The 23,444-nt window shown below is 32.7% G+C and overlaps 1 protein-coding gene across 2 annotated transcripts; it reads right to left on the reverse strand.

Annotated features, from left to right (window-relative positions):
• Positions 1–7,801: 7,801 nt before the first annotated feature.
• LOC102579701 (sporulation-specific protein 15-like) lies at positions 7,802–20,660 on the reverse strand. Of its 2 annotated transcripts, none has more exons than XM_006361331.2 (18): positions 20,289–20,660; positions 18,965–19,174; positions 17,614–17,709; positions 17,190–17,242; positions 16,937–17,033; positions 16,773–16,846; positions 15,760–15,871; positions 14,251–14,361; positions 13,306–13,382; positions 11,886–11,952; positions 11,456–11,521; positions 9,968–10,075; positions 9,703–9,833; positions 9,485–9,551; positions 9,330–9,397; positions 9,160–9,253; positions 8,612–8,682; positions 7,802–8,525 (listed from the first exon to the last, which is right to left on the reverse strand). In XM_006361331.2, exons 1-18 carry the CDS (start codon positions 20,421–20,423, stop codon positions 8,012–8,014), a joined length of 2,151 nt encoding a protein of 716 aa, XP_006361393.1. In that variant the 5' UTR covers positions 20,424–20,660; the 3' UTR covers positions 7,802–8,011. The 2 variants fall into 2 exon arrangements, with proteins under 2 accessions (XP_006361393.1, XP_006361392.1); XM_006361330.2 differs by having other exon boundaries at positions 9,160–9,256.
• Positions 20,661–23,444: the final 2,784 nt, after the last annotated feature.

Below are 23,444 nucleotides of genomic sequence, written 5' to 3' on the forward strand. Positions count from 1 at the left end.
TAAGGGTGAAGCACTCCCACCAGTGCACCACAACCTATGTTGCTACCCTTCTTTTCTCTCCGCTCATACTCTCTTCGCTAATCCATTACTTACTTTTCAAAAGGAAAAATTCTTTTGGCCAGAAAATTTGGCCAGAATGGTATTTTACTTGTGTTATTTTACCTTTTTGAACATTTTTACCTTTTTAACTTTAATATCTTTTAATTAAAAAATGATAAAAAGATCAATTTCTGACCAAATTATGATCAAATTTTCTGGCCATTTAGCATTACCCTTTTCAAAAATATACTCCTCTGTCCCTAATTACTTGTCCATTTTTAAATTGACGCACCTATTAAGAAAACAACTATTGACATAGTGAGTTTACCATTTTTACCCCCTATTAATTATGAAGTGGATGAATTAAAAACTTAACATTTTCAAAAAGTTCTACCTTTTTCAAAGTAATTAATTAAGGATATAATAGGTAAAAAACAATTGTCCTTGCTTGATTTGTCAAAATGGACAAGTAATTAGGGACAACTATAATTTGAAAAATGGACAAGTAATTAGAGACAAAATGAGTATTTTTTATATTAAACACACCCATATAATTATACCAAAAAACACGTACTTTGATCTTTTTCCAAAAAGAATATTTATCTGAGCATCCTTGATTCACGAGGTTTATTAAATTTTACATTAATTTAGAACGTGCACAGATGATTTAATTTAATTTGAGCTAACAGTTATTCATTAAATTCCTCTTAATTATTTCCTACTTGTTGATTTATTATAATCATAAATGGTCTCAGAAAGTAGTAAAACATTTTATTGTGTATCTAATGATTTCGTTGTGCAATCCGGAAATGCTTTTTTCGTTTGTTAGGTATTTATTTATGCACATTCAGAAATTAAATAATATAAATATTAGTTGAAGTTAAGCTTATAAATTGCTTGTTTATGTATTACGTCTTCATTTAACTATTCAAACTAGCTAGTAACACAAATTATGTTTATTACTAACATATATACGTGTTTTACTTGTTGTTATCTTCCTTTTTAACCTGTTTTAGTAATGCGTTGTTGTGTCAGAATTTATCAGAAATTGTTTCTGAACATCATTCGTGAAATTCCTGGCTCCACTGGCCAAATCCCTCGGCTTAGGACCTCAGCGATTCCACCCCTACCCTTCTTTTCTCTCTCTCTCTTTTTGGTTTTTCATTCGGTGTCCTGAGTTCACATTGGAGCTCCGACTAAATTCGAATCGCGCACTGCAGGGCCTATTCGGGGGTGGCACTCCCAACATGATTTTCTCCATACCCAGGGCTCGAACCCCGAAACCTCTGGTTAAGGGTGAAACACTCCCACCAGTGCACCACAACCTATATTGGTACCCTTCTTTTCTCTCCGTTCATACTCTCTTCGCTAGTCCATTACTTACTTTTCAAAAGGAAAAATCCTTTTGGCCAGAAAATTTGGCCAAAATGGTATTTTACTTGTGTTATTTTACCTTTTTGAATATTTTTACCTTTTTAACTTTAATATCTTTTAATTAAAAAATGAAAAAAAGATCAATTTATTTAAATAAAAATATTATAATTTTTAAATTCTGGCCAAATTCTGATCAAATTTTCTGGCCATTTAGCATTACCCTTTTCAAAAATATACTCCCTCTGTCCCTAATTACTTGTCCACTTTTGAATTGACACACCTATTAAGAAAACAACTATTGACATAGTGAGTTTACCATTTTACCCCTATTAATTATGAAGTGGATGAATTAAAAAACTTAACATTTTCAAAAAGTTCTACCTTTTTCAAAGTAATTAATTAAGGGTATAATAGGTAAAAAAAATTTGTCCTTGCTTGATTTGTCAAAATGGAGAAGTAATTAGGGACAACTATAATTTGAAAAATGGACAAGTAATTAGAGACAAAATAGAGTATTTTTTTATTATTAAACACACCCATATAATTATACCAAAAAACATGTACTTTGATATTTTTCCAAAAAGAATATTTATCTGAGCATCCTTGATTCACGTGGTTTATTAAATTTTACATTAATTTAGAACGTGCACAGATGATTTAATTTAATTTTGAGCTAACAGTTATCTATTAATTCCTCTTAATTATTTCCTACTTGTTGATTTATTATAATCATAAATGGTCTCAGAAAGTAGATATAACAATTTATTGTGTATCTTTAATGATTTCGTTATGCATTCCGGAAATGCTTTTTTCATTTGTTAGGTATTTATTTATGCACATTTAGAAATTAAATAATATAAATGTTAGTTAAAATTAAGCTAAATTGCTTGTTTATGTATTATGTCTTCATTTAACTATTCAAACTAGCTAGTAACATAAATTATGTTTATTACTAACATATATAGTGTTTTAGTTATTGGTATCTTCCTTTTTAACCTGTTTTAATATTGCGTTGTTGTGTCAGAAATTTTTCTATCTCACAAAGATAGAAGTAAAAAATATCTATTACGTGAATATTTTACAATAAGGAAAAAATAAAAAGCTACAAACAGTTTTTTTTTTTTAAAGTTCGTCCTTTTTTATGAATTGTTGTTCGCCCAAAAAATGGGGGAACCTCTAAAATTATTTTAGTTTTTGTACATTTGGAGAAGGCGAACGTTAATGGTGTAAGAGATAGTTCGTTCATTTTGAGCAAAATGTCTATTTTGGTGTAGGTTTTCAGGGAAGATCCGTTTTCATACGTTGTGTCAAAAAAATGTTTGTTTTGATGCCGGACTCCCCAAACAAGTTGATATTTTTATTTGGAATTATCTCAGACCAAATTCATATTAATAACAACATATTCAACATAATTCCACAATTATCATTTAGAAAAATCAGACAAAAGAAAGTGGTTTTGCTAAGAAGATGAAGTGCAAAACAAGAGGAAAAGCAACAAATAATAGGAGACATGTGATGAAAAGAGTAGAGTATATACAGACTTACTCCTACGTACTTGAGAAGTATAGAGGTTACTATCAATAGACTCTCGACTCACATTTCAAAATAGGTTTAAAAAAGAAATACAAAGTTCAAGTATTCTGTTTTCTCGAGTTTCATATCTGAATTAACAGTAGTGTGAGTTTCCTACATGAATTACCACTAACTATTTATCAAAACATACCTCAACTATCAGTTGTTTCCTTTTTCCATCTGAAATATCACCATTGTTCAGGCAGGAAAAATAGAACAATTGATAATTGAAGTGTGTTTTGATAAATAATCGGTGATAGTTTAAGATAGAAAACTTGCACAACTGATAATTTAGGTTCAAACTCAAAAAATCGAGATACTTTAAATATATTTTTGAACCTAGGCTCAAAAAAAAAAAAAAACTTCTAACCCCTACATAGGTCTATTCTTTCTGGTTCTTCAAAGATAACCCTTGATGCTGACAATGACCTTCCAAGTCCAATAGTATCACTTACATTACTTTTTCTTGAATTAAACTTCTTTTGTACTTGATGAGAATTTTTACAATGAGCAATTGCAGCTTGAATTGGATCAACTTCTGTATACACATCATGATCTTTGTTTCTCACTAACAAATGCATTTCTTGAATATTTCCATGTGTTGAATTCTTTGAAGAACAAGATTTTGTTGTTAACAACTTCTTAATAGCTCCAGAGAATGATGACTTCTTATGATGAATTTTCCCAAAAAAATCTTTCTTGGCTACTAATTTGACACTATTGTTAATCAAACACTTGATTTTTGAATGATGAAATGAGAGTTGTTTGATAAGCCTTAGTTTTCTTGTTAATGACACTTTTGGCCATTTTGACTTTCTTGAACTTTCACAATCAGTTGAATAGCCAAAAAAGTAGTCTTCTTGATTGTTGAGTTCACCACTAACATGACATGATTGGAAAAAAGGGGTGCTAAAAGATTGTTTGGAATCATCAAAACTTTTGCTAACATGAAGAATTTTTTATGTTTTTGAACTACTTTGATCATCATCTGTTGAGTAGTAGTACTCTTCTTGATTGTTGAGTTTTCTACTAACATGACAAGATTGACAAAAAGGGGTGTTTAAAGATTGATCAAAATCATCAAAACTTTTGCTAACATGAAAAAGTTTTGAACTTTCATCATTTGTTGAGTAGTACTCTTCCTGATTCATGAGTTCTCTTCTAATATGACAAGATTGACAAAAAGGGGTGTCTAAAGATTGATAAAAAAAATCATCTTTTTTGTCAACATGAAGAAATTTTGATGTTTTTGAACTTTCATCTTTTGTTGAGTAGTCTTCTTGATTGAGTTTTCTACTAACATGACAAAATTGACAAAAAGGGGTGCTAAAAGATTGTTCAAGAAATTCATTTTTTTTGCCAACATGAAGATTTTTTGTGGTTTTTGAACCTTCATCTTTTGTTGAGTAGTCTTCTTGATTGAGTTTTCTACTAACATGACAAAATTGACAAAAAGGGGTGCTAAAAGATTGTTGAAAAATCATCAATTTTTTTGGTAACATGAAGAACTCTTGATTTTTTTGAACTTTCATCATTTGTTGAGTAGTACTCTTCCTGATTCATGAGTTCTCTTCTAATATGACAAGATTGACAAAAAGGGGTGTCTAAAGATTGATAAAAAAATCATCTTTTTGTCAACATGAAGAAATTTTGATGTTTTTGAACTTTCATCTTTTGTTGAGTAGTCTTCTTGATTGAGTTTTCTACTAACATGACAAAATTGACAAAAAGGGGTGCTAAAAGATTGTTGAAAATCATCAATTTTTTTGGTAACATGAAGAACTCTTGATTTTTTTGAACTTTCATCATTTGTTGAGTACTTAAAGAAGTAGTTTTCTTGACTAAGATTGCAAGATTGTAAATAAGGGGTGCTAAAAGATTGTTCAAAATCAACAATATTTTTGCCAACATGAAGAAATTTGTTGGTAATTGGATTATTGTGAAGAGGGATATGATCAAGAGGGAGAAGTTTTCCATTATAGAAAAGTTCATCAGCTGTTGTGTTTCTATCAATAAAGTTAGACAACATTTGGAATTCAAATTCTGATGATCTAGCTACTTCATGTTGTGGTGGTGGAGAAATTTTCTTGAAATGGAATAAAGAAATGGTGGAATTTGATGAACCAATTACCTCTAATTCTATGTAATCTTCTTCTCCATTGTTGTTGTCACATATTGAATGACCATATATTTGTGCATCTTCCATTGTATTATTCTCTCACTCTATGGGGGTTGGAGTGGTATATAGTAAGAAGTGTAGTGGAGCTTTGAGAATCATTTATAAAGAGAGGAGGATTATATGAGTTATGTATAGTGGCTCTAAGTTTCAATTTATGTGAGCTTATTTGACTGAGCTGGACGTTAAATAAAGAAAGATTATTTTAAAAAAAAAGATTTATAGTCATAAGATTTATATGGTTGTAGAATTTTTGTAACTAATAGTTTCAAATGTCATAATGGTTAAGTTATATTGCTTTCCCCTCTTTTTATCTAGTAGTTAAACATGTCAGATGTCTGTTTTGGCATGTTAGTGATAACAAAAAAATAGTAATTGTTTTCATCTCTTTTTATATATACATAATATTATTGTATCAATTAACTATTTTTAATAGTGTTCAATTCTCAAGAAAATATCTAACAAATAAGGATTACTTAATAAATTATACTTTCTAATTTTTTTAATGATCAGAAAATAAATTAAAACGACACTTATTTTGAGACAGAGAGAGTAATTGTTTACTTGGCGGACCTAAGTGCAAATTGGATGTCTCATATATCTTTATCAACACAATTGGAGGTCAGAGAATAGAATTATATACATATATTTCCTCTTCCCTCATTCAATTCTAGTTGTCAAAAATCTTTTTTGATTTTGAGAGAATTTAAGTTGTATATCTTAACAGTATAACACCTATTTATATAATTAGATAATTTATAAAGTAATTATAGTCAGAGATAGATTTACTCAAGTTAATAACTGAATTTGAAATTAAATATTTAATAAATTTGTTAAGGCGTAAAGTATATAAGATTTAGCTCAGGATTATTATGTTGGGGAAAATTCATGTTATAATAAGTTATTTCACTATTCTTTGATTTCAAAGGAACATTAACCAAGCCAAGTGAAACAAAAAAGAATAAGATCCATAAGTACAATGTATGCAAACTCGGTGCAACAATTAGCGACTATTCAAAAAGTAATCCCTCCATTATTCCCCCACCCCCACCCACCTTTTTTGAAAATTTTAAAATAAGAAAATAAGGGGACAAGTCTAGACTATATGGCAAAAATTTATTACTAACTTAAAATTGTTGATGGTATTAATATCTTAATTTATAATTTCCAGACCCCCACCTAATGCTGTCGTTTTTTCCTATACAAGAGTTAAAAGTATACCCTATATGTCTGAGACAATGAAATAACTAACTCATCTCTATACACTTAATTTTAAAGTTGAAATTTAACCAACTCATTAATGATATATTGATGATAGTTCTGCAAACAACTTTTACTAACATATCACAAACGATTTAATCCTCAAATACATATTATTTCAAATAATTATGTGTATACAAAATTGGTCCATTATTTTAACTTCAAATTTGAAATATAGAATTTAGAATTTGAAAAACAGATTTTAAGAATTGTGGGGCCCTATTTCTTTCTAAAAATCTATTTTAAAGAAAAGAAATAGAGGATCAATTAGTTGGAAAGTATGTTCGATTTTCTTATATGGGTAGATGGTAACCCTCGACTTATTCGGACAATTTTTTAACTTAAAAGATTACTTTTTTCCAAATCATATCCCAATTCCTGATAAGTATATTGCGCATTGTATAGATTTGTTTACATAGTAAGGTTAAGTATGACTTACAAGAGTACAACAATATGTACTTTAACCTATTATAACGGTTATCTACCTTATTTACTAGATTATTAGTATCACTCGTCATAATTGATTAAATATAATTATTTTTTTAGGAAGTTAAGAATATACTTTTTATTAGTAAATAATATCTGAGTATTAAAGTGAAACTTTGACTTCAATAATTTGGATGTGCTATTTTATTTTATTTTTGGATGTGCTATCCGATTGTAGCACAACTAACATAATTAAACAACTTTAAAGAAAGGTCCCATTAATAGGTTACATATAATAATGGTTGAAAGTTCAAGACTACTTACCTTAACTACTTGGTTATAAACATGGTTGCGGTGGGGTGGTTTTAATCAGAACTTTCGAGTTTGAACCCTGCATATGAAAAAATCATGTTAGGAACGATACCCTTAGAAAGGGCCTACAACGCATAATCCAAATATAATCAAACTTCAATGTGGATATCGAATATAATCATTTTACCAAGAATTTTTTCTTATCCAAGACTTGAAATCGAGATCTCTAGTTAAGAGACGAGGAGCCCCATGATCTACTACACCATATCCTTCCGTGGTGAAAACTCCTGGTTACCACTTCAACAAGGTGCATTGTCTCCTCACCAAATGACTCATCCCTACTCAACAACATATCCAAAATAGTGTCACAAGTGGGGTTTGAAGAGGATGAAGTGTACACAGACCTTACCCTACCTTTGTGGTGTAGAGAGGTTGTTTCCAATTGACCCTCGACACTGACCCTTACTCAACATTTTCTGTATATATGATGCAGCAAAATATGCATGCTTACTAAATGGTATAACATATCACACCAGATTAAAAGAAAAAAGAAAGAAGGAAAAATGCACAGACAAGCTAATAATTTTTAGATAAAGTCATCAAATAGGAGACTGATAACGTAAAATCTAAGAATTACGCAAATAAAATCTGAACCTGTGAGTAAATATTCTCAGGCTTCCCCGGTCTAGTCGACTACATTTGAATATTATCATCCTAGCAAAGTTTCTACATGATTCTGAAATGAAATGCAGTTCCGCAAGTTCGCGAATTTACACAGAATAAATACATGAAACTACATCCAGACATTATTAGACATGGATAGAAGATTTCCAAGTTTTGTCATTAGGTATTTCAATCTTTTTCGGGGATTGCCCGAGTCCCAGAATTTAACTCATTTTCCAGTTCATCAAATTCCCAGCCACCAATCTCTTCTGCAGAGAAATCCTGGTTAATGTTTCCAGACTCAGATTCCAATTTCGCCAACTCTGCTTCATACATTTGCTCGGCACTCGTAGATGCTGGTTTCTTTTCCTCCTTTGCACCAGCTGCAGGGGCTTCTGTTGTCTTCCTCGCAGAACTTGATACATTTTTGTCTGGCATTTTATTGGATGCAGCGTCAGATACCTTCTCTGCTTTGGTAGAAGGTGATTTGTTTTCCTCCCCCGTCCCAGTTTCAGGGGCTTCTGTTGCCTTCTTTGCAGGATCTGATATATTTTCATCAGGAATTTTATGAGATGAAGCATCTCCCTCTTGGGTGGGGACATCCGGGATCTCCATTTCCAGTTCTGGTCTCTCAATAGATTCAAATTCTTCTCGTAATTTTTCAATGTTCTCAAACAGCTCTTTAATCTTTGGATCATCTTTCCTGAGTGAAAAGAGAACATGTGTATCACTAGATGGAGCTTGATATCCAATAAAAGCTACCGGAAACAGAAAAAGCATCAAACAAACCTGGATACTTTCCCGTGTTGAGCATAGAACTGCTCCATCATGTTGTCGACTACACTAAAGGTGGTTATAATCTGCACTACCATGATGAGACATATACCTTAGGAATCAGACTTGATATTGCAAGACAGTTGGAAGAAAGTAAAAGGGGAGACCAAACCAAACAACTGACCTCTGCACTGGGTTCTTTTCAATGTTAAACAGTTCGATATCGAAACATAGAAGCAGCAAGGAGTAAGTGTTATTTGGAAGGATAAAGAAGGTTTCCAACTCATAAAACGAGGGGAAGGTGAAGATCACCAGCTTCAAGCCTCAGAGATTAGGATGGTACCACAAACATAAATGTCAATTAGAATATAAAGTCTAGCTGCTCGAAACTAGGCAATTAAGGCACTTGTTATAATATTCAACACTAATCACAAACTAAGGAGCAAGACCTCCACTAAATTTAGGTCTTGGACAGAGAGTGGAGGCACATTAAAGCTTGTGACTCAAAAGGAATACCAATTTCATGATGTTCATCAGATTGGTCTTGAGCGGTCAATTTTTACCTTGGCTTCATAGTCCAGGTACTCCAACTCCAGACTTTTCCTAGGGCTCAATGCTTTTGATTCACCAGAAGCCGGACCAGCTTCTTTTGCTGAGCTGCTATGTGAAAACAAAATAAACAATTAAGAACGTGAGCAGAAAAATGTGTTGTGAATCCAAAGAAAGGCCTTACCCTTCACCTAAACTCTTCAAATTTTCCACATATTTTCTAATACGATCAATTGAAGGCCTCAACTCTTTCTGTGCAAGCAACACATTAGATTAAGAGTTACTTAAAATATTTTCTCAGAAAAAAGGACGGCATAAAATACTTTCTCAAACAAGTACCTCGTAAGCAGAGAGAAGTTGCAAGACCAAGTTCACAAAATAATCCTCATGCCTTTCCAATTCAACTCTAGAAGAACACAAGACAGCAACAATTACCAAAAAGAAAAAAATACCAAGTTCCAAGTATTACCATTTAAAAAAACTATAATATTAGGTGAAGTAAAAGGTTCTTTTCTGAAATTTGGAAGAATGATCATGTGGTAAATCCTGTAACATACTTGGCCTCCTTGTCTTTGGTCTCTGTGTAGGAGGACTGAAGAACCCAGGCATCCTCCAAAAATTTGATCCATGAACTAACAACATGTTCTTCCACTCTACATGAGCCAATGGACTTAGATAGCTCGCCTTCCTACGACAATGGAGAGAAATCATGGCCAAATGTAAAGGAGAAGAAAAGAGATCCATATCGGATACAACTTCGGAACTGGAGGTAGAAGCTAAGCAAAAGAAGAATTGATTGTCAAAAGCAAATAAAAGACATACTCTAGTTTTTAAATGAGCAACAATCTGATCATTAGCTTCATAGAATTGGTCCCTCTCTTCTCGGGCATTATGAAGGCGTGCACTAGCTGCTACCAAGGAGATATTGACCTAAAAGAACCCAGTTTAATCAGAACAGTGACACGGAAAATTAGCACAACTAAAATGGAAAAAAACTAAAACTATTTCAAACTCTTTTCAGGTTTTTTTTTTAAATAGGTCTCCATGATAAGTCTTCACTAACTGAAAACAAACTCTTTTCAGTTAGTGAAGACTTATCATGGATACCTTCTTTACTATCTCAATTTGACAGGTATAACAGAGAGATAATGGGAAAAATTGTGCGGAAACAGGTGGTGCAAGTCAATAATCATTAAAATTTAACCTCAAAAACTATGTATTTCACTTATCCACATTACTATCACATTATCATTTAGGTTATGCCACCAGAACCTACACAACATCCAGTGAGTATTTAGTATTTACCACCACCATTTTCAGAGTCAAGTGTTTGCCTATATAAGAAACCTAAATGTTTTTGTGGAAGGTATATTACTCTTCTTAAACTAACCAAAACATATCCCCTACTATGCTGGAAACACTTAGAAAGGAGCGAAATGTGAAATGTCATCATTATATTCTATTATTCTTTGTTCCAAAGAGAGATAGAGAGAAATGATTGATAAAGCAGATTATAATAAAAACATAGTTAATGCTTCACCCTGAAATAATATCTTATTATAAAATTACTTAATAAAATGAAGGGGTTTGAATCAAAATCAGTTTGGCATTGAAGATTCTCGGTGTACCATAAAAAATAGTAAAGCTAAAAAAAAGGAAGGAACCTTAGTTAACATTTTCTGAGTTCCAAAAGGTTAGAAGCTTTCCTTAGATGATAATTTTTCTTGCTGAGACCTTGTATCTCCGTCATGCCACCCCATATCATTAAGGCAATTGATGCAATCATACTTGTATGAATTTTTATTCTTTGATAAGCTCAATGGCATAGCATGAAAAATTATTGCAGAATTAGGGAGAGGCAAAGGTATCATAACACCTTGTCTTCATCTAACATATTAAACCTGTAGATCTGTCTCTGGCCTTCATCAATCTAACTTAAATATAGTGTCTAGCATTCTCCTTTAAAATACAAGCATGAAATTTCATACAACTTGAAGGCCAAGAAAAGCATACCCAATGAAATCCAACAAGTGGGGTCTAGGGAGGGTGGTGTGTACGCAGTCTTACCCTACCTTGTGAGTGTAGAGAGGTTGTTTCTAATAGACCTTCAACTCAAGATACAACTTGAAGTTCATATGACAAAAAGAGATTTTAAAGGTAGCACATATGTTCCGATAACACATCTTAAACGTCCAACTTGTATGTTTAGTTGTAAACTGTATGAAAGAGGGGCTTCGTTCTATTTTTATAGGTAAATGATTAAAATACTTGAAAACAAGGTATGGGCGATGACTTCCACCAACTGATTACCTGCTTCAATTGAGCTTCAATCTCATTCCTTTGTTTCTGAAGAGCTGAGATCTCAGCTGCTAATTCCTGAAAACACAAGCAAAGGAACCATAACCTCAAAATTTTTAGTCCAGGCAGAAAATCAAACTGGTTTCACTAAATTGTCAAGGTTAATGAGGCAAATACAAGGAAATATTATAAAAAATAATGTTAAAGAGGAACAAAGCACAAGTAGACACAGTATAAAAGGGTATTTCATCTTCTTATTCTCTTCTTAGAAGTTCTTTATTTATTTTTGTAAACTAAAAGTATTAAGTGTATAACTACAAATCAAAAGCAGCCACATCAGGAAATTTCAACAAATGCATGGAAAACCCATGTCTTTTATGTAACTATATTTGGAACATATGAAGTATTCAAACAACAATGTAATTTCCTATACGCGCATTACCTTTTCTATTTCACCCACTTCACTGGTCTTGGCAACACGAAATTTTAGTGCCTCCTCTTTCTGAATTCTGCCACAGTAAGAAATGGCAATAGAAAGATTAGATATGTCGATAGACATTTAGCAATTTTTCCAATAAGAAGTGCATAAAACACTTGATACAAGTCATCATTGTATAGAAGGAATAAGGTGTTACAATATTACTGTACATGAAATCATCAGATATTTCATGCTGATAATCCCTACAAATAAATACATGATTATATAAAACCAACTCAATTGAGATACTTTGATTTGCCACAGAAAACAGAACTTATATTAAAGAGAAGCAGTTTCAATTGTCCAACATCCTTTGCACAAGGACCAACAAATTAGATTCATCAGGTCAAGTACAAGTAGCCAGACCAGCTGTCCTATTAACCACTTAAAATTCATGCTACACTGGTAGGTCCAGCTTCTGTGGTTTATGACAAGCCCAGTAATTTCGATGCTATTCTCAACAAGGGTAGGCCCAGCTTCTCTGAGCCAAACAGTTTTTTTTGGGAAAGAGGCGTAGTAATCTAGTAAGATATTTTTTAAGAAGAATTATCTAGCAAGATATTAGATGAAAACTTCTAAAAAAGCAAAAACTCTTCTTTCAAGCCTTTCTAAGGCGAGTTTCCATCATGAACACATACAGAACAGAACTACTCACATGAAGGGTAATCAAACTCTAAATTCAGTTCCTCAGAAAAGTAAAATAAGTGTTTTTAACCAAGATGCAAATACTTCCCCAGGATAAATGATGTTATTAGTCATTCTTACCAAAAGTGTTCGTTCCAAATTATCAAATCAACTTATACAGAACCATGCTAACTTAATATCAATCCCCCAAGCAGAAAACCCAAGTAATTTCACAAAAAAGAGGCCATTGCGCTTTATCTATAAATGTATCAGAGATGGTGATACAAAGGTTCCTTTTAGGGTTATAAAGGATCTAAATTGTACTCAAGAATCAAGCACTTTCCATTCACCTCCTATGCACTTGAGGGAGAGTTACCCTGCAATTACACCACAATGCAATACAAATAAAAGATGAAAAAAGTTTGCGCCATGGGTGTGGCCTAGTGATCAATGGAATGGGAAGAGAACAATGAGGTATCAGGTTCAAACCCCAGTGGAGGCAAAAAGTACTCGGGGATTTCTTCTCATATGCCTTAGCCTTGGTGGACAGAGTTGTTTGGTACCTATGCTGACAGGAAGTGTACACGCAAGCTGGCCAGGACACCACCATCATAACAAATTAAATAAATAAAAGATGAAAAATTCTAAAAGAAACTATATGAGGCCAAGGTCTTGGCCTTGTAAGTGACTAATCAAATAATTTACAGCTTTGTCAACTTTAAACAAGTCACAGACAGAAATTGAAATGTGCAGTTTTAACCTGTCATCTGAGATCTCCTTTTCAGCTTTGTTGGTGGAGCTAACAAGAGATTCGGATAGGAGCTTCAACTTATCAACCTGCAAATAGTTGAATATTGCTTGAATCTTGTGGAAGATGCAAAGCACGTAGTATTTGTGTAGAGGGATGGATATTTGCTAGCCTCATCAATTCCACTGGTCTTTGTGTTAATAAAATTTAGTCAAAGATAAATTATCAAAAGAATGATGCTTTCAGAGAACTAAAGTAACTAGGACATGCTGACCTTATACTTTCAAGTATATTGGCACATAAAACAAAGTGAAAAGATTGATTTAACAACTGAAAAGAGCTGTCTTGATATCCACCATACTCTATCCCAACATATAGTGAGGGAAGAAGCGAAGCAACTATTTCACAAAATGTAGTTGTAGAAGTAGCACAGACTCAGTAGAACACTAAGCTCTTCATCAAAAAAGTGTAGAACACTAATCCCCAAAAGGAAAAGAAAAGGAAAGATTCCAATGAAACCAGAATCACTCATAAGTAAAAATTTAAATATGGTAAACTATGCCAACAATGGCATGCTTTACAAAAAAGTCGATCATGAGTTTGAGCATAAAGATATCTAGGCCCATATAATATTGAAGACAATGAATACTAAATTAGAAAAAAAAAACTATGTAAGTACTAATCAAATATTCAAAAGAAAATTTAAGAAGAAATATTTCAAAACATACGAGACAGACAACCCAAGGCGTAAAAATATATGCAGGCAGACAATATCACCTTGGGGAAAACATTCCAGAGACTTGCAAACACTAATACTCATCACATATATGATATATCGAGTTTTTGAAGGACAACATATGAAACAGAAAAGAAGCATGATGCACCCCAAGAAGGGAGATCAGGCCTTTTGTTTCAGAAAATAAGCATGATCAGATTAAACTTAAAGGGATAATATACCTTTTGAGAATGGACTTCCGGAGAGTCCCCGTATTTAAGATATTTTTTCTTCAGTAAAAGCCCTTCTAATCTGGAGCAGACCCGAATATGAGCAAGTGCCGCTTTCAGAGCCTATTGGAAAAATGCAATGGTTATTCAATTATGTCATAAACTTCTAATTACAAAAGACAAGTAGGTTGGCCTGATATATGCAGTGCTAGGAAAATTTCATTCATTTTGGTCTCTTATCATGCTAGATTAATGAAAGCCCCTAATGCAACATCCATCTTCAATAAGCTAATTCATAAAATAACAAGGTTTTGAGAATTATATGTTTGTGGTAAGTTTAACACACTTATGTATCAATTATTTTAAAAGTATAGAAGTCCATTCCTGATGGCTGATGCAATGGAAAATGAATCTCATGCAGTATCTCCTTCTAGGTAAGGCCTACAGAAAGATAATAACTCGTCAAGCCTGTCTAGTGAAGTATTCTTCTTCTCTGAAGTGAAACATATGCTACCATCTTAGAACACAGGGTAAGACCACATTTGGAAATTCTGAACGACTGATCAGATTATGGATATTAATGGAGAGGATCGCCTGAATACTCCATGTGTTCCTCTGTTATGGTCTATGGAGAACATTTCCATTTTATAAATGAACCAATTATGTATACCAAATACTAACATATGTAAAACACCACTTTCCCAGATCCATTCCGGTTTTTTCATCCAAGTAGCAACATTTTATTTTATTATTTTGATCAGGTAACTGTATTTCATTCATAATGGCCAAAAATCTGTCCGTCTACAAAGGGTATACCAAAAAGTAAATGATTTACAAAAAGACGTGATTCTCTACAAACTCCAACCACATGGAACTTTATGGGTGCACCAAAAGAAAATAAGTGACCAGAGACTACTCCTCAACTGAATAAAACTCGACTCTATCCACTCAGAAGCTCTCCTATTTCTCTCTCCAAACAACCCACATCATCGCAAGAGGAACCACGTTCCATGCCCTACATCTCCTCCTCCCGCTCCTCCAACAAGACATCAAATCTTTCACAGTTTTTGGCATTGCCCGAGAAATCCTAAACCACCGAACCATGTCCCCCACAATAACCTCATGGTAAAATTGCAATGTATAAGAAGATGATTCATGTCCTCACCCACCTCCTTGCACATATAACACCAACCTTCCATTTCTAAGATTTTCCACTATCAAAATCACCCCTCTAGCAGCTAGCCAAGAGAAAAAGCACACCTCCTAGGGAGGAGGTTGCGTTTCTGTGTAACAACATTTTATAAGACTTTATCGAAACTCATTTAACAATTTAAGGTTAAATCATGATTGGTAATTCATCGATTACTCCAGCTTTAACCACTAAAATAGTTTCTCATTCTACTGCTTATATAACATGTGTTCAAATTTAACTTCTTAGTCCCATGCCAGTTTGATTGTGCTTAATAAAATAGGGTAGATGGAGCAACAAAAAGGAAAAAACAGAACACCAATCTGGTTCACCTCTATTGAAGCCGCAGTCTCTTTGGATATTGTTTCATGATCCCCACTTGCGTCCTTTACTGCTTTTATTTCATCAAGTTGTTTATTCAATGAGGAGACTTCGGCATCAATTCTGCAGGTGGAAAGCATTTATTACAACCAAACCAAAAACCTTAGGCCGAAAGCAGATACCGATGGCACAATATCAAGGGGTTGAGTGGTAGCTCACTTCCAAGCACCCTCAACTTCAAAAGTAAGTGAAAGGTTCGAACATCACAAGTGGCATCCCCTTCCCCTTTCCTCCTCCCTTCCCACAACGTAACAATAGAATATTTAAGATGGCAGAAAAACAAACATGTGACCTGTATTTTACCATCATTAATAATTGTTTTAAAATGGTCAAAATGAATTCTTCGCTTGATAAGAAGGTCCTTTAAATGAGCTGTCTTTTACATAAATGGCATGTCTAGGATAGAATTAGATCATAAAACAAATTTAAGATCACAAAGTCTCAAATGATTTCTAGATCAGGTTTCAAGGATTGGCTACTTCGCTATACCTAGGCTACCATATCATAATTAAAAAAAAAAAACTGATATTCCCTGTTACTCCAAAACTTAACACAGAAGGGAAATGTCTTTTGATACAGTATGAATCCCTTTTTTCACTCTTGGAAGGCTCTACAACTATCATTTCATTTACATAGAAGGAATCAAAAGGAAATAAGATAGCTTATGTTTAAAAATACATTTCTTTGAAAGGTTGACAAACGCCATACTTAAATGTATTGTTGTTTCTTTTCCATCCTAAATAAATTAAGTTAGCAGGAGCTTTCCTGCCTTTCGACTCAATAAGATGCACTTATCATAAGATAATAAGATGCAGTTACTCGTCGACTAAAGAAAAAGGAAACTAAGTGCATTCAGCCAAAGCTCTGAAAACAAGAAGGAAATTCCACTTCAAAATAATTAGCTCCAACCCTGGGGTTCACATAAAAAAGAGGTCAAAATTTTAGGTGTTATAAGAAGTAATACCTTCCGAGATCCGCATTAATTTTCAACCCTGTGATGGCACTTTCTGCAAACTGCAATAGCTCCTCACGTTTTACCTGTCAATGGATTTAATAGAGAGCCGCCAAAATCAAGACCTTATCAGTTATGGCATATGTTTATTAAAGATGGAAAGATTGTCCCCTTACCAATACTTCGTCTTGGTAGTTTGAGAAAGCTTTTGCCAGATCTTGGATGCTGCTGATTATTGCATTGTGAACCGCTTTTCCCCCAGTGAGACAGAGTCTGCATGTGACCAAACACAGTAAAGTTTCAGTCAATAACTGTACCCACTCCCCACATACCACGTACTGGAAGAACGCTTTAATTACATGTTATCAAAATCACATTGCATGCTATGAAAATCATATACTCATGGACTATGATAGTAAAAGAACTCACTCAAATAATTCAAGAAGGAGAGAGATTTCCTCTTCGTTTGGCGCTTCAAGAATCTGAATCACAGAAAAGAGTGAACATACGTGAAAAGCAATTTGAGATCCACACGACAAGCAAAGTACATGTGAAATGTCCAAGACCAAAAGATATTTGATAATCTGGCGGACAAAACATAAAGCACCAACTTTTCTCCAGAGGTATAGTCAGCCAAATACAACATTTTTTTGTTAAATATTGTATAAATAAAACACTCCATAGGTGTCTTTGCTCAAATGAGACAATAATTGTAACATTTCTTGAAAAGATTAAAGCAATCATGAAGATCAAAATTGAACCAAAGTGAAACAGGAACAATAGTTACAGGAAAAGCCAAAAGTAATTGCAACTTCTTTGCCGAAAGCAAGCGGGACTAAGAAACGTAGCATACCATACATATCAATATGCCCTCCAAAGCTTTACTATAGAGAAAGACATCACGGAAGTTCAGTGGCTCACCGCCCATCTCCGAATCGTAATAGAGAACCTATAACATTATACATATAGGTTAAGTCAATCTGCATGAAACCAAATATTGCGAATGCAATTTTTGAAGGATGAACGGCAATGGCATCAACAAGCAAAGAAGAGGTATGCAAAAGACAAAAGAACACCAAAATTCCATGATTGTGTTTGCTCCATGTCTAAGTAACAAAAGTATAAAGAAATGGACTGTAACTAAAATAAGATAAGAGGCAGACAACAATCTAAATAATCAGAATATTTTTTTCTGATATGGTAAACTCCATGCAGAAGAACCCCTATCCAAGAACCCTACAGTGGCCAATTCCTACTTTTACTCCCTCAGTGGCTCAAACTCTCCAATCTTATCATTTGAAGTGGAGGGTATTGATCATTGTGCTATCTCTTCCTAGTCCAAGCTAAAAATCAGCAATGATTTGAGATGATTGTTTTCGCAACAAGTAGATAATGCTAACAAAAGGCAAAAAAAAAAAATCTTTCATACACTGCTCATGAAAAGGTAGCAAGAATCCCCACATTAGAAGCAGCAAAACTCATATAAAGCTTGTCACGACAAAAGCAGCTCAAAGTAAAATCTGATTCCTGATCCACATTTTCTTCTAAAATTAAATTTTGCACATAATGCAGAGGCTACACTCAAATATTCACTGCTTCACCAATGACTCACAGGACGATTCCTTATAGTGTGTCTTGATGCTGCAACAGGCAACAGCTAAGTACGTGAATCTAGTTGGTGCATGATGCGTACATAATCAAGGGGCATTAATCTGATACTATGCACAAGTTAATTCAATAGGATAATAATAGCCATAACTGCAGGATACAGGACAAAGTGAAGTCAGAGGCTGCTTTACTGATTTTAAAATAACAGATAGAGATGGATGAAAGAGCAAAGATTTAAAAAGCAGCAAAAGAACCATGATGAATGAGAACAATAGACACTGAGATCAACATTCAAAAGACAATTCAATAAGATGAAACAACGGCAAAGAAAATCAATGAATACAAACTGTTAGAACATTTATCTTTTCACCTCATCTGAATATCTGAGTGGTGAAAAAAGCATCCAAACTGCATGGTGTATAAGACAGAGTAATCTTAAAGGAAGAAAAAACTAGTTTACTAAGATCGTTTTTCTCTCATGTGCAATTAAAAGACAAAAATAGAGAAATTGTGTCAACAAGGAACAAATTCAATCCTGTTTCATGGTAATAGGAGAAAGATAACAAAGCAACAGCATTCAAGATCAATCTACTCACCAGTGGTTGTTTTCTTAGTTCCTCGGAAGGATGCTGCTGCTCATTGTTCTTCTCTTTATCTTCAACAGAAACCTCTGACATGTTATCAATTGCTTTAAGTGCAGCTAACCACCTTTTCATTAACTGAACTCTCTCTGGTCCCTTGCAGGAAATAGAAGCTTCTTCCAATCTTTGGACCGTCTGTTTAAAGCTTTTGAAGTTCCTATTCCCCTGTCATAAACAAACCAATTAGCAATGATTTCTTTACTTCACATAAAGAAATGTAGTGCAATCACAAGGGTTCCTAGACATAGAATGGATAGTTCCTTCAGTTTACAAAACATTTTATTAATTGAGCACTATTTGAGCTTTGTGCTTATATGTGATAGCCGTGTAGCATTTCTTACTTTTTTCCAACCAAATATTTTTTTTTAAACTCTTTTACAATTGATGTATCAGCAAAGCAAACAAATTATTTAGATGCATTTGTTTATTTTCTCTGATTGATATTAATACTTGCATTCAGTTAGTATTAGTTTCTGTAGTCTGCTATTGCTGAACTCTGCGGAGGACAAGGCTCGTGCAAACTGTGTATTCCTTTTCCTTGTTCTTCTGCAATTCAATTTATCATAAAGCTGATTCTTTTATAAGAAGAATTTACCACCCAGCCGTCTACAATCCCTCCCAATAATAATCAAATCATTTCTCCAAACCAATCCATTCTTCTACAAAATCTATTTCCTTCAAATTTAATTGCTCGACTCCTAATATAATGACTTGCAACCAGCACACCGTTTCAATTCTCATCAGACTACTTCACCAGCTTCTCCTTCTAATTCTCCTATACAAATGCTGAAATGCACTGTGTAAAAATGCAGCAAATTTTCTCCCCTTTCACATTTGGACAACTATGAATTACTGATATCACTTAAATGCACTCCTTATTCATCCCTAAGGAAATCGTCTAGTAGTTAAGAGTCAACAATTTAAACCACAGCACCAGTTCAAGTCTAAGCGGTTAAAGGAAAAAGAAGGAAAACTGCACTATGTTTTGTACTTGATTCTAGCACATATTTTAGGTCGAAATGCAGAAAAACAAATGAAATAAACATTGATTAGTAAGGATATTTGCAATGTGATCCCGTAAGATTTTGACGCCCTCGGCAACTGTTAAAATACAGCAAATTTTCCACAATAAACGGCAGAGCACCAGTTCGTATCCATATATGGGAAGGAAAAAAAAGGAAACTGCAGTATGTTTTCTAAATTTGACTCTAGCACAAATTTAAGCTCAAAAATCAGAAAAAAAAAACTGAAATGAACATTAATTAGTAAGGAGATTTACAATGCGATCCTGTAAAATTTTGGCTCCTTCAGCAACTGCGTGACCAACGGAATCGGCGTAATTTCTGACAGTGCGTGTGAGGTTGCTATTTCCAACCTCCACTGCTTTGTTCATAGCTGATCTTAACCACGACATTTTTGTATTTCTCCAATTTCAAATTAGGGTTTTCCGCAACACCGACGAAGAAGATGAATCAAATGAAGGTATAAAAATGGCGTTGATTCGGCGATTATTATTTATAGTGAATAATAAAGATAGGAAGATCGTGCATGGAGATGTGCAAAAGTGTTTGTGCTGTTAACAAAGTTGAGATTTTGTGTGAGAATTGCGTGCGAAGTGCACCGTTGTTGACATATTCATGGTCCACCACCATGAAAATACAAACTTTTGTAAATTACATTTACACCACATAAGATTTTTTCCTCTCATTTCATTTGTGGTTTTGAAATCGGGATAGACAAACATTCAAATTTGACCTCATTTGGTAAGTAAGTATTTTAATTTTTGAGAGTGTACATCTAGACACATCATGTTGATTTTGATTTTGATTGATAATTTAACTAACACATTTTAATTTATCTATGTTGTGTTCGGTAGATATTCGATATTATGCTGAAGTGATATATAAATTTTGAAGGTGTATAAATAATTATTTTGTAAGTTAAAGCGTTCAACTAATATAATTTAGACGAGTTGAGATGTTTAGATGTGGATACTCAAAGTTTAAGTGTTTAAATGTTGATTGAGATTAAACGTAAATGTCTATTTATGTATTTTGCCTCTTCTTTTTTTTTTTGTCTCTTGATTATTAATAAATTTTACTAATATTTATCTTTTGATGTTTGACTGAATATATTTGACCTTTAAGTAATTAGTGAATGAAAAATAATTAGACAAAATAAACGGAAAAAATGACTTTGATACTTTTGAAGTATTTGCTCAAAATGACATAAGCTTACGTTGATAACGCGTTATAAAACAAAAATAAGCAAAACACTAGAATAACAAGAAAAGGTAAATGAAGAGAAACTAACAAATACAAGTAGTATTTTTCTTTTCACTTATTTAGCAGTAACAATTGGGTTATTTACACCATCTTACTTGGGCATAAGAGTATATATGCTATCAGGGGCGGACCCACAGTGGTTCAAGTGGGTTCAATTGAACCCACTTCATCGAAATTTTTTGTATTTTACATATATAAATTAATTGTAAGTTCGTTGATATAACTAAAATGAACCCACTCTTTACACAATGAATGGCGTGGATCAGTGGTGAATGGGTTCATTTTCGTGCCGTGAACCCAAGTTCGAACCTCAGTTAAGGCATAACTTTTTGTTCTTTTTTGTATTTTCTTGATACTTTTCCTTTTTAAAATTAACTAACAAATGTAGACTATTATAGATCTAGACTTCTAGGTCATGTGAAATAACAACAGTAATATTCTAAATTTATTAGTTAAGTTTTTTTTTTTTTAATGTTTGTATTTGAGAATTATTTAAAATTGTCAATAATTTAGACAATAAGTTCATAGTTTTAAATATTCTCTCCGATCCATATTATTTTATCATTTTCTTTTTTACATGCATATTAAGAAATCATTAAGAAGAAAATAATTTTACTAATCCACCCCTTAAAAACTTATTGCGAATTTTACAAATAAATGTGAACACTTTCAAAAAGAATTAATTACAAGGATAATATATGAAAATTTTGATTAATGCTTTCTTGATTTAGTAAGGTGGACAACTAATTTTAGTAAAATAAACAATTATTATGAAACGGATGAGTAGTACTTAGTTTTATTTTTTGAAGTATACAAAATTATGTATTTATTTTCCTTTTTACTTGGTATACACGAAAGTTAGGATAGTGCATTTTTATTTATTTATTATTTTACTAATTTTTATTTATTTATGGTTTTCAAAATTGTTATAGTTTTAGTCTTATATATATGAGTAATAAGTAGCTTGTTAAATTGAAAATATGTGGAAAATTTTCTTGTAAGTAGATAAAAATTTAATAGAGTATATTTTTTGTTAGGAATATTATCTCAAAATAACTTGTTAAGGATATAATTAAAAAAAAAATGATAATTATTATTATTGATCGTTGCCATGATTATTTGTAACTTGAACCCACTTGAACAAAATTCTAGGTCCGCCACTGTATGCTATAGTTTTTGGCCCATTTACTTTCTTGTTTCCTATGTGTCATGTAGCCAAAGGCGTATGAAGGGGTCACGGGAACCCATACTTCCATTTTGAGATCCTATATGATAGTGTTATATTTTAAAAAAATATTGAAATATAGATGTGTGTGAATTCACACTCGAAATATTACATAAAGCGATAATACTTGGTGCACCTCTCTACGTGAGGTTAGAAATTTGAATTTTATAGTTATCTTGTTTTATTTTTCTTTCTAAAATTAGATAACACTTCTCTTAGTGGTAATTGTTAGCACTTTTGGTATATATAATTGGACTTATAATATTAAAATTTTAACGGTTTTCATTAGTAAAAACCCAAATATTTAACCGATCAAATTTATATCTTAGATCAACTTTTTGTAATAATGCATCCATTATCTCAAAATTCTAGATACGCCTCTATAGGTGGTAGCGAAATGCTTTTCCAGTGCATAACCAACTTGTGGTGTTGGACTTACGTGTGTCAATTTCAATTAGAAAGAACAGGGTTCTCCACACCCTCCTCTCTATTTACCCTTAGGTAAAAAAAAAGGAAAAATCACACCATATACACATTTAAGAGACAATATTACGAGTTTTAAACCTACTTTTAAAAAATTCTTACTTATAACAGTTTAATTACGGGTTATAACATATCAATTAAATTTAACTTTATTTAAAAATTAATTAAAATTTACTTTATTAAATGATTAATCTTTTTATATTTTTATATTATTAATTATTTAATTATATTGATTGCAGTTCCTTTTATATAATCAATAGGTGAGATAAATAATATTAATGAGAGAGAATCAATTTGTAATTATCTATTACACCTTTTAAGGGATATTTTAACTTATTCAAATAACTTTTATTTATTAATGACTATTGGGGCCTTTAATTATTTTAAAAAAATAAATTTATGACCGTATATTTTAACATGTAATTTTCTCTCTCTTTAATCT

The sequence above is a fragment of the Solanum tuberosum genome, unplaced genomic scaffold (genome assembly GCF_000226075.1).
Source record: "Solanum tuberosum cultivar DM 1-3 516 R44 unplaced genomic scaffold, SolTub_3.0 scf00355, whole genome shotgun sequence".
Taxonomy (NCBI): domain Eukaryota; kingdom Viridiplantae; phylum Streptophyta; class Magnoliopsida; order Solanales; family Solanaceae; genus Solanum; species Solanum tuberosum.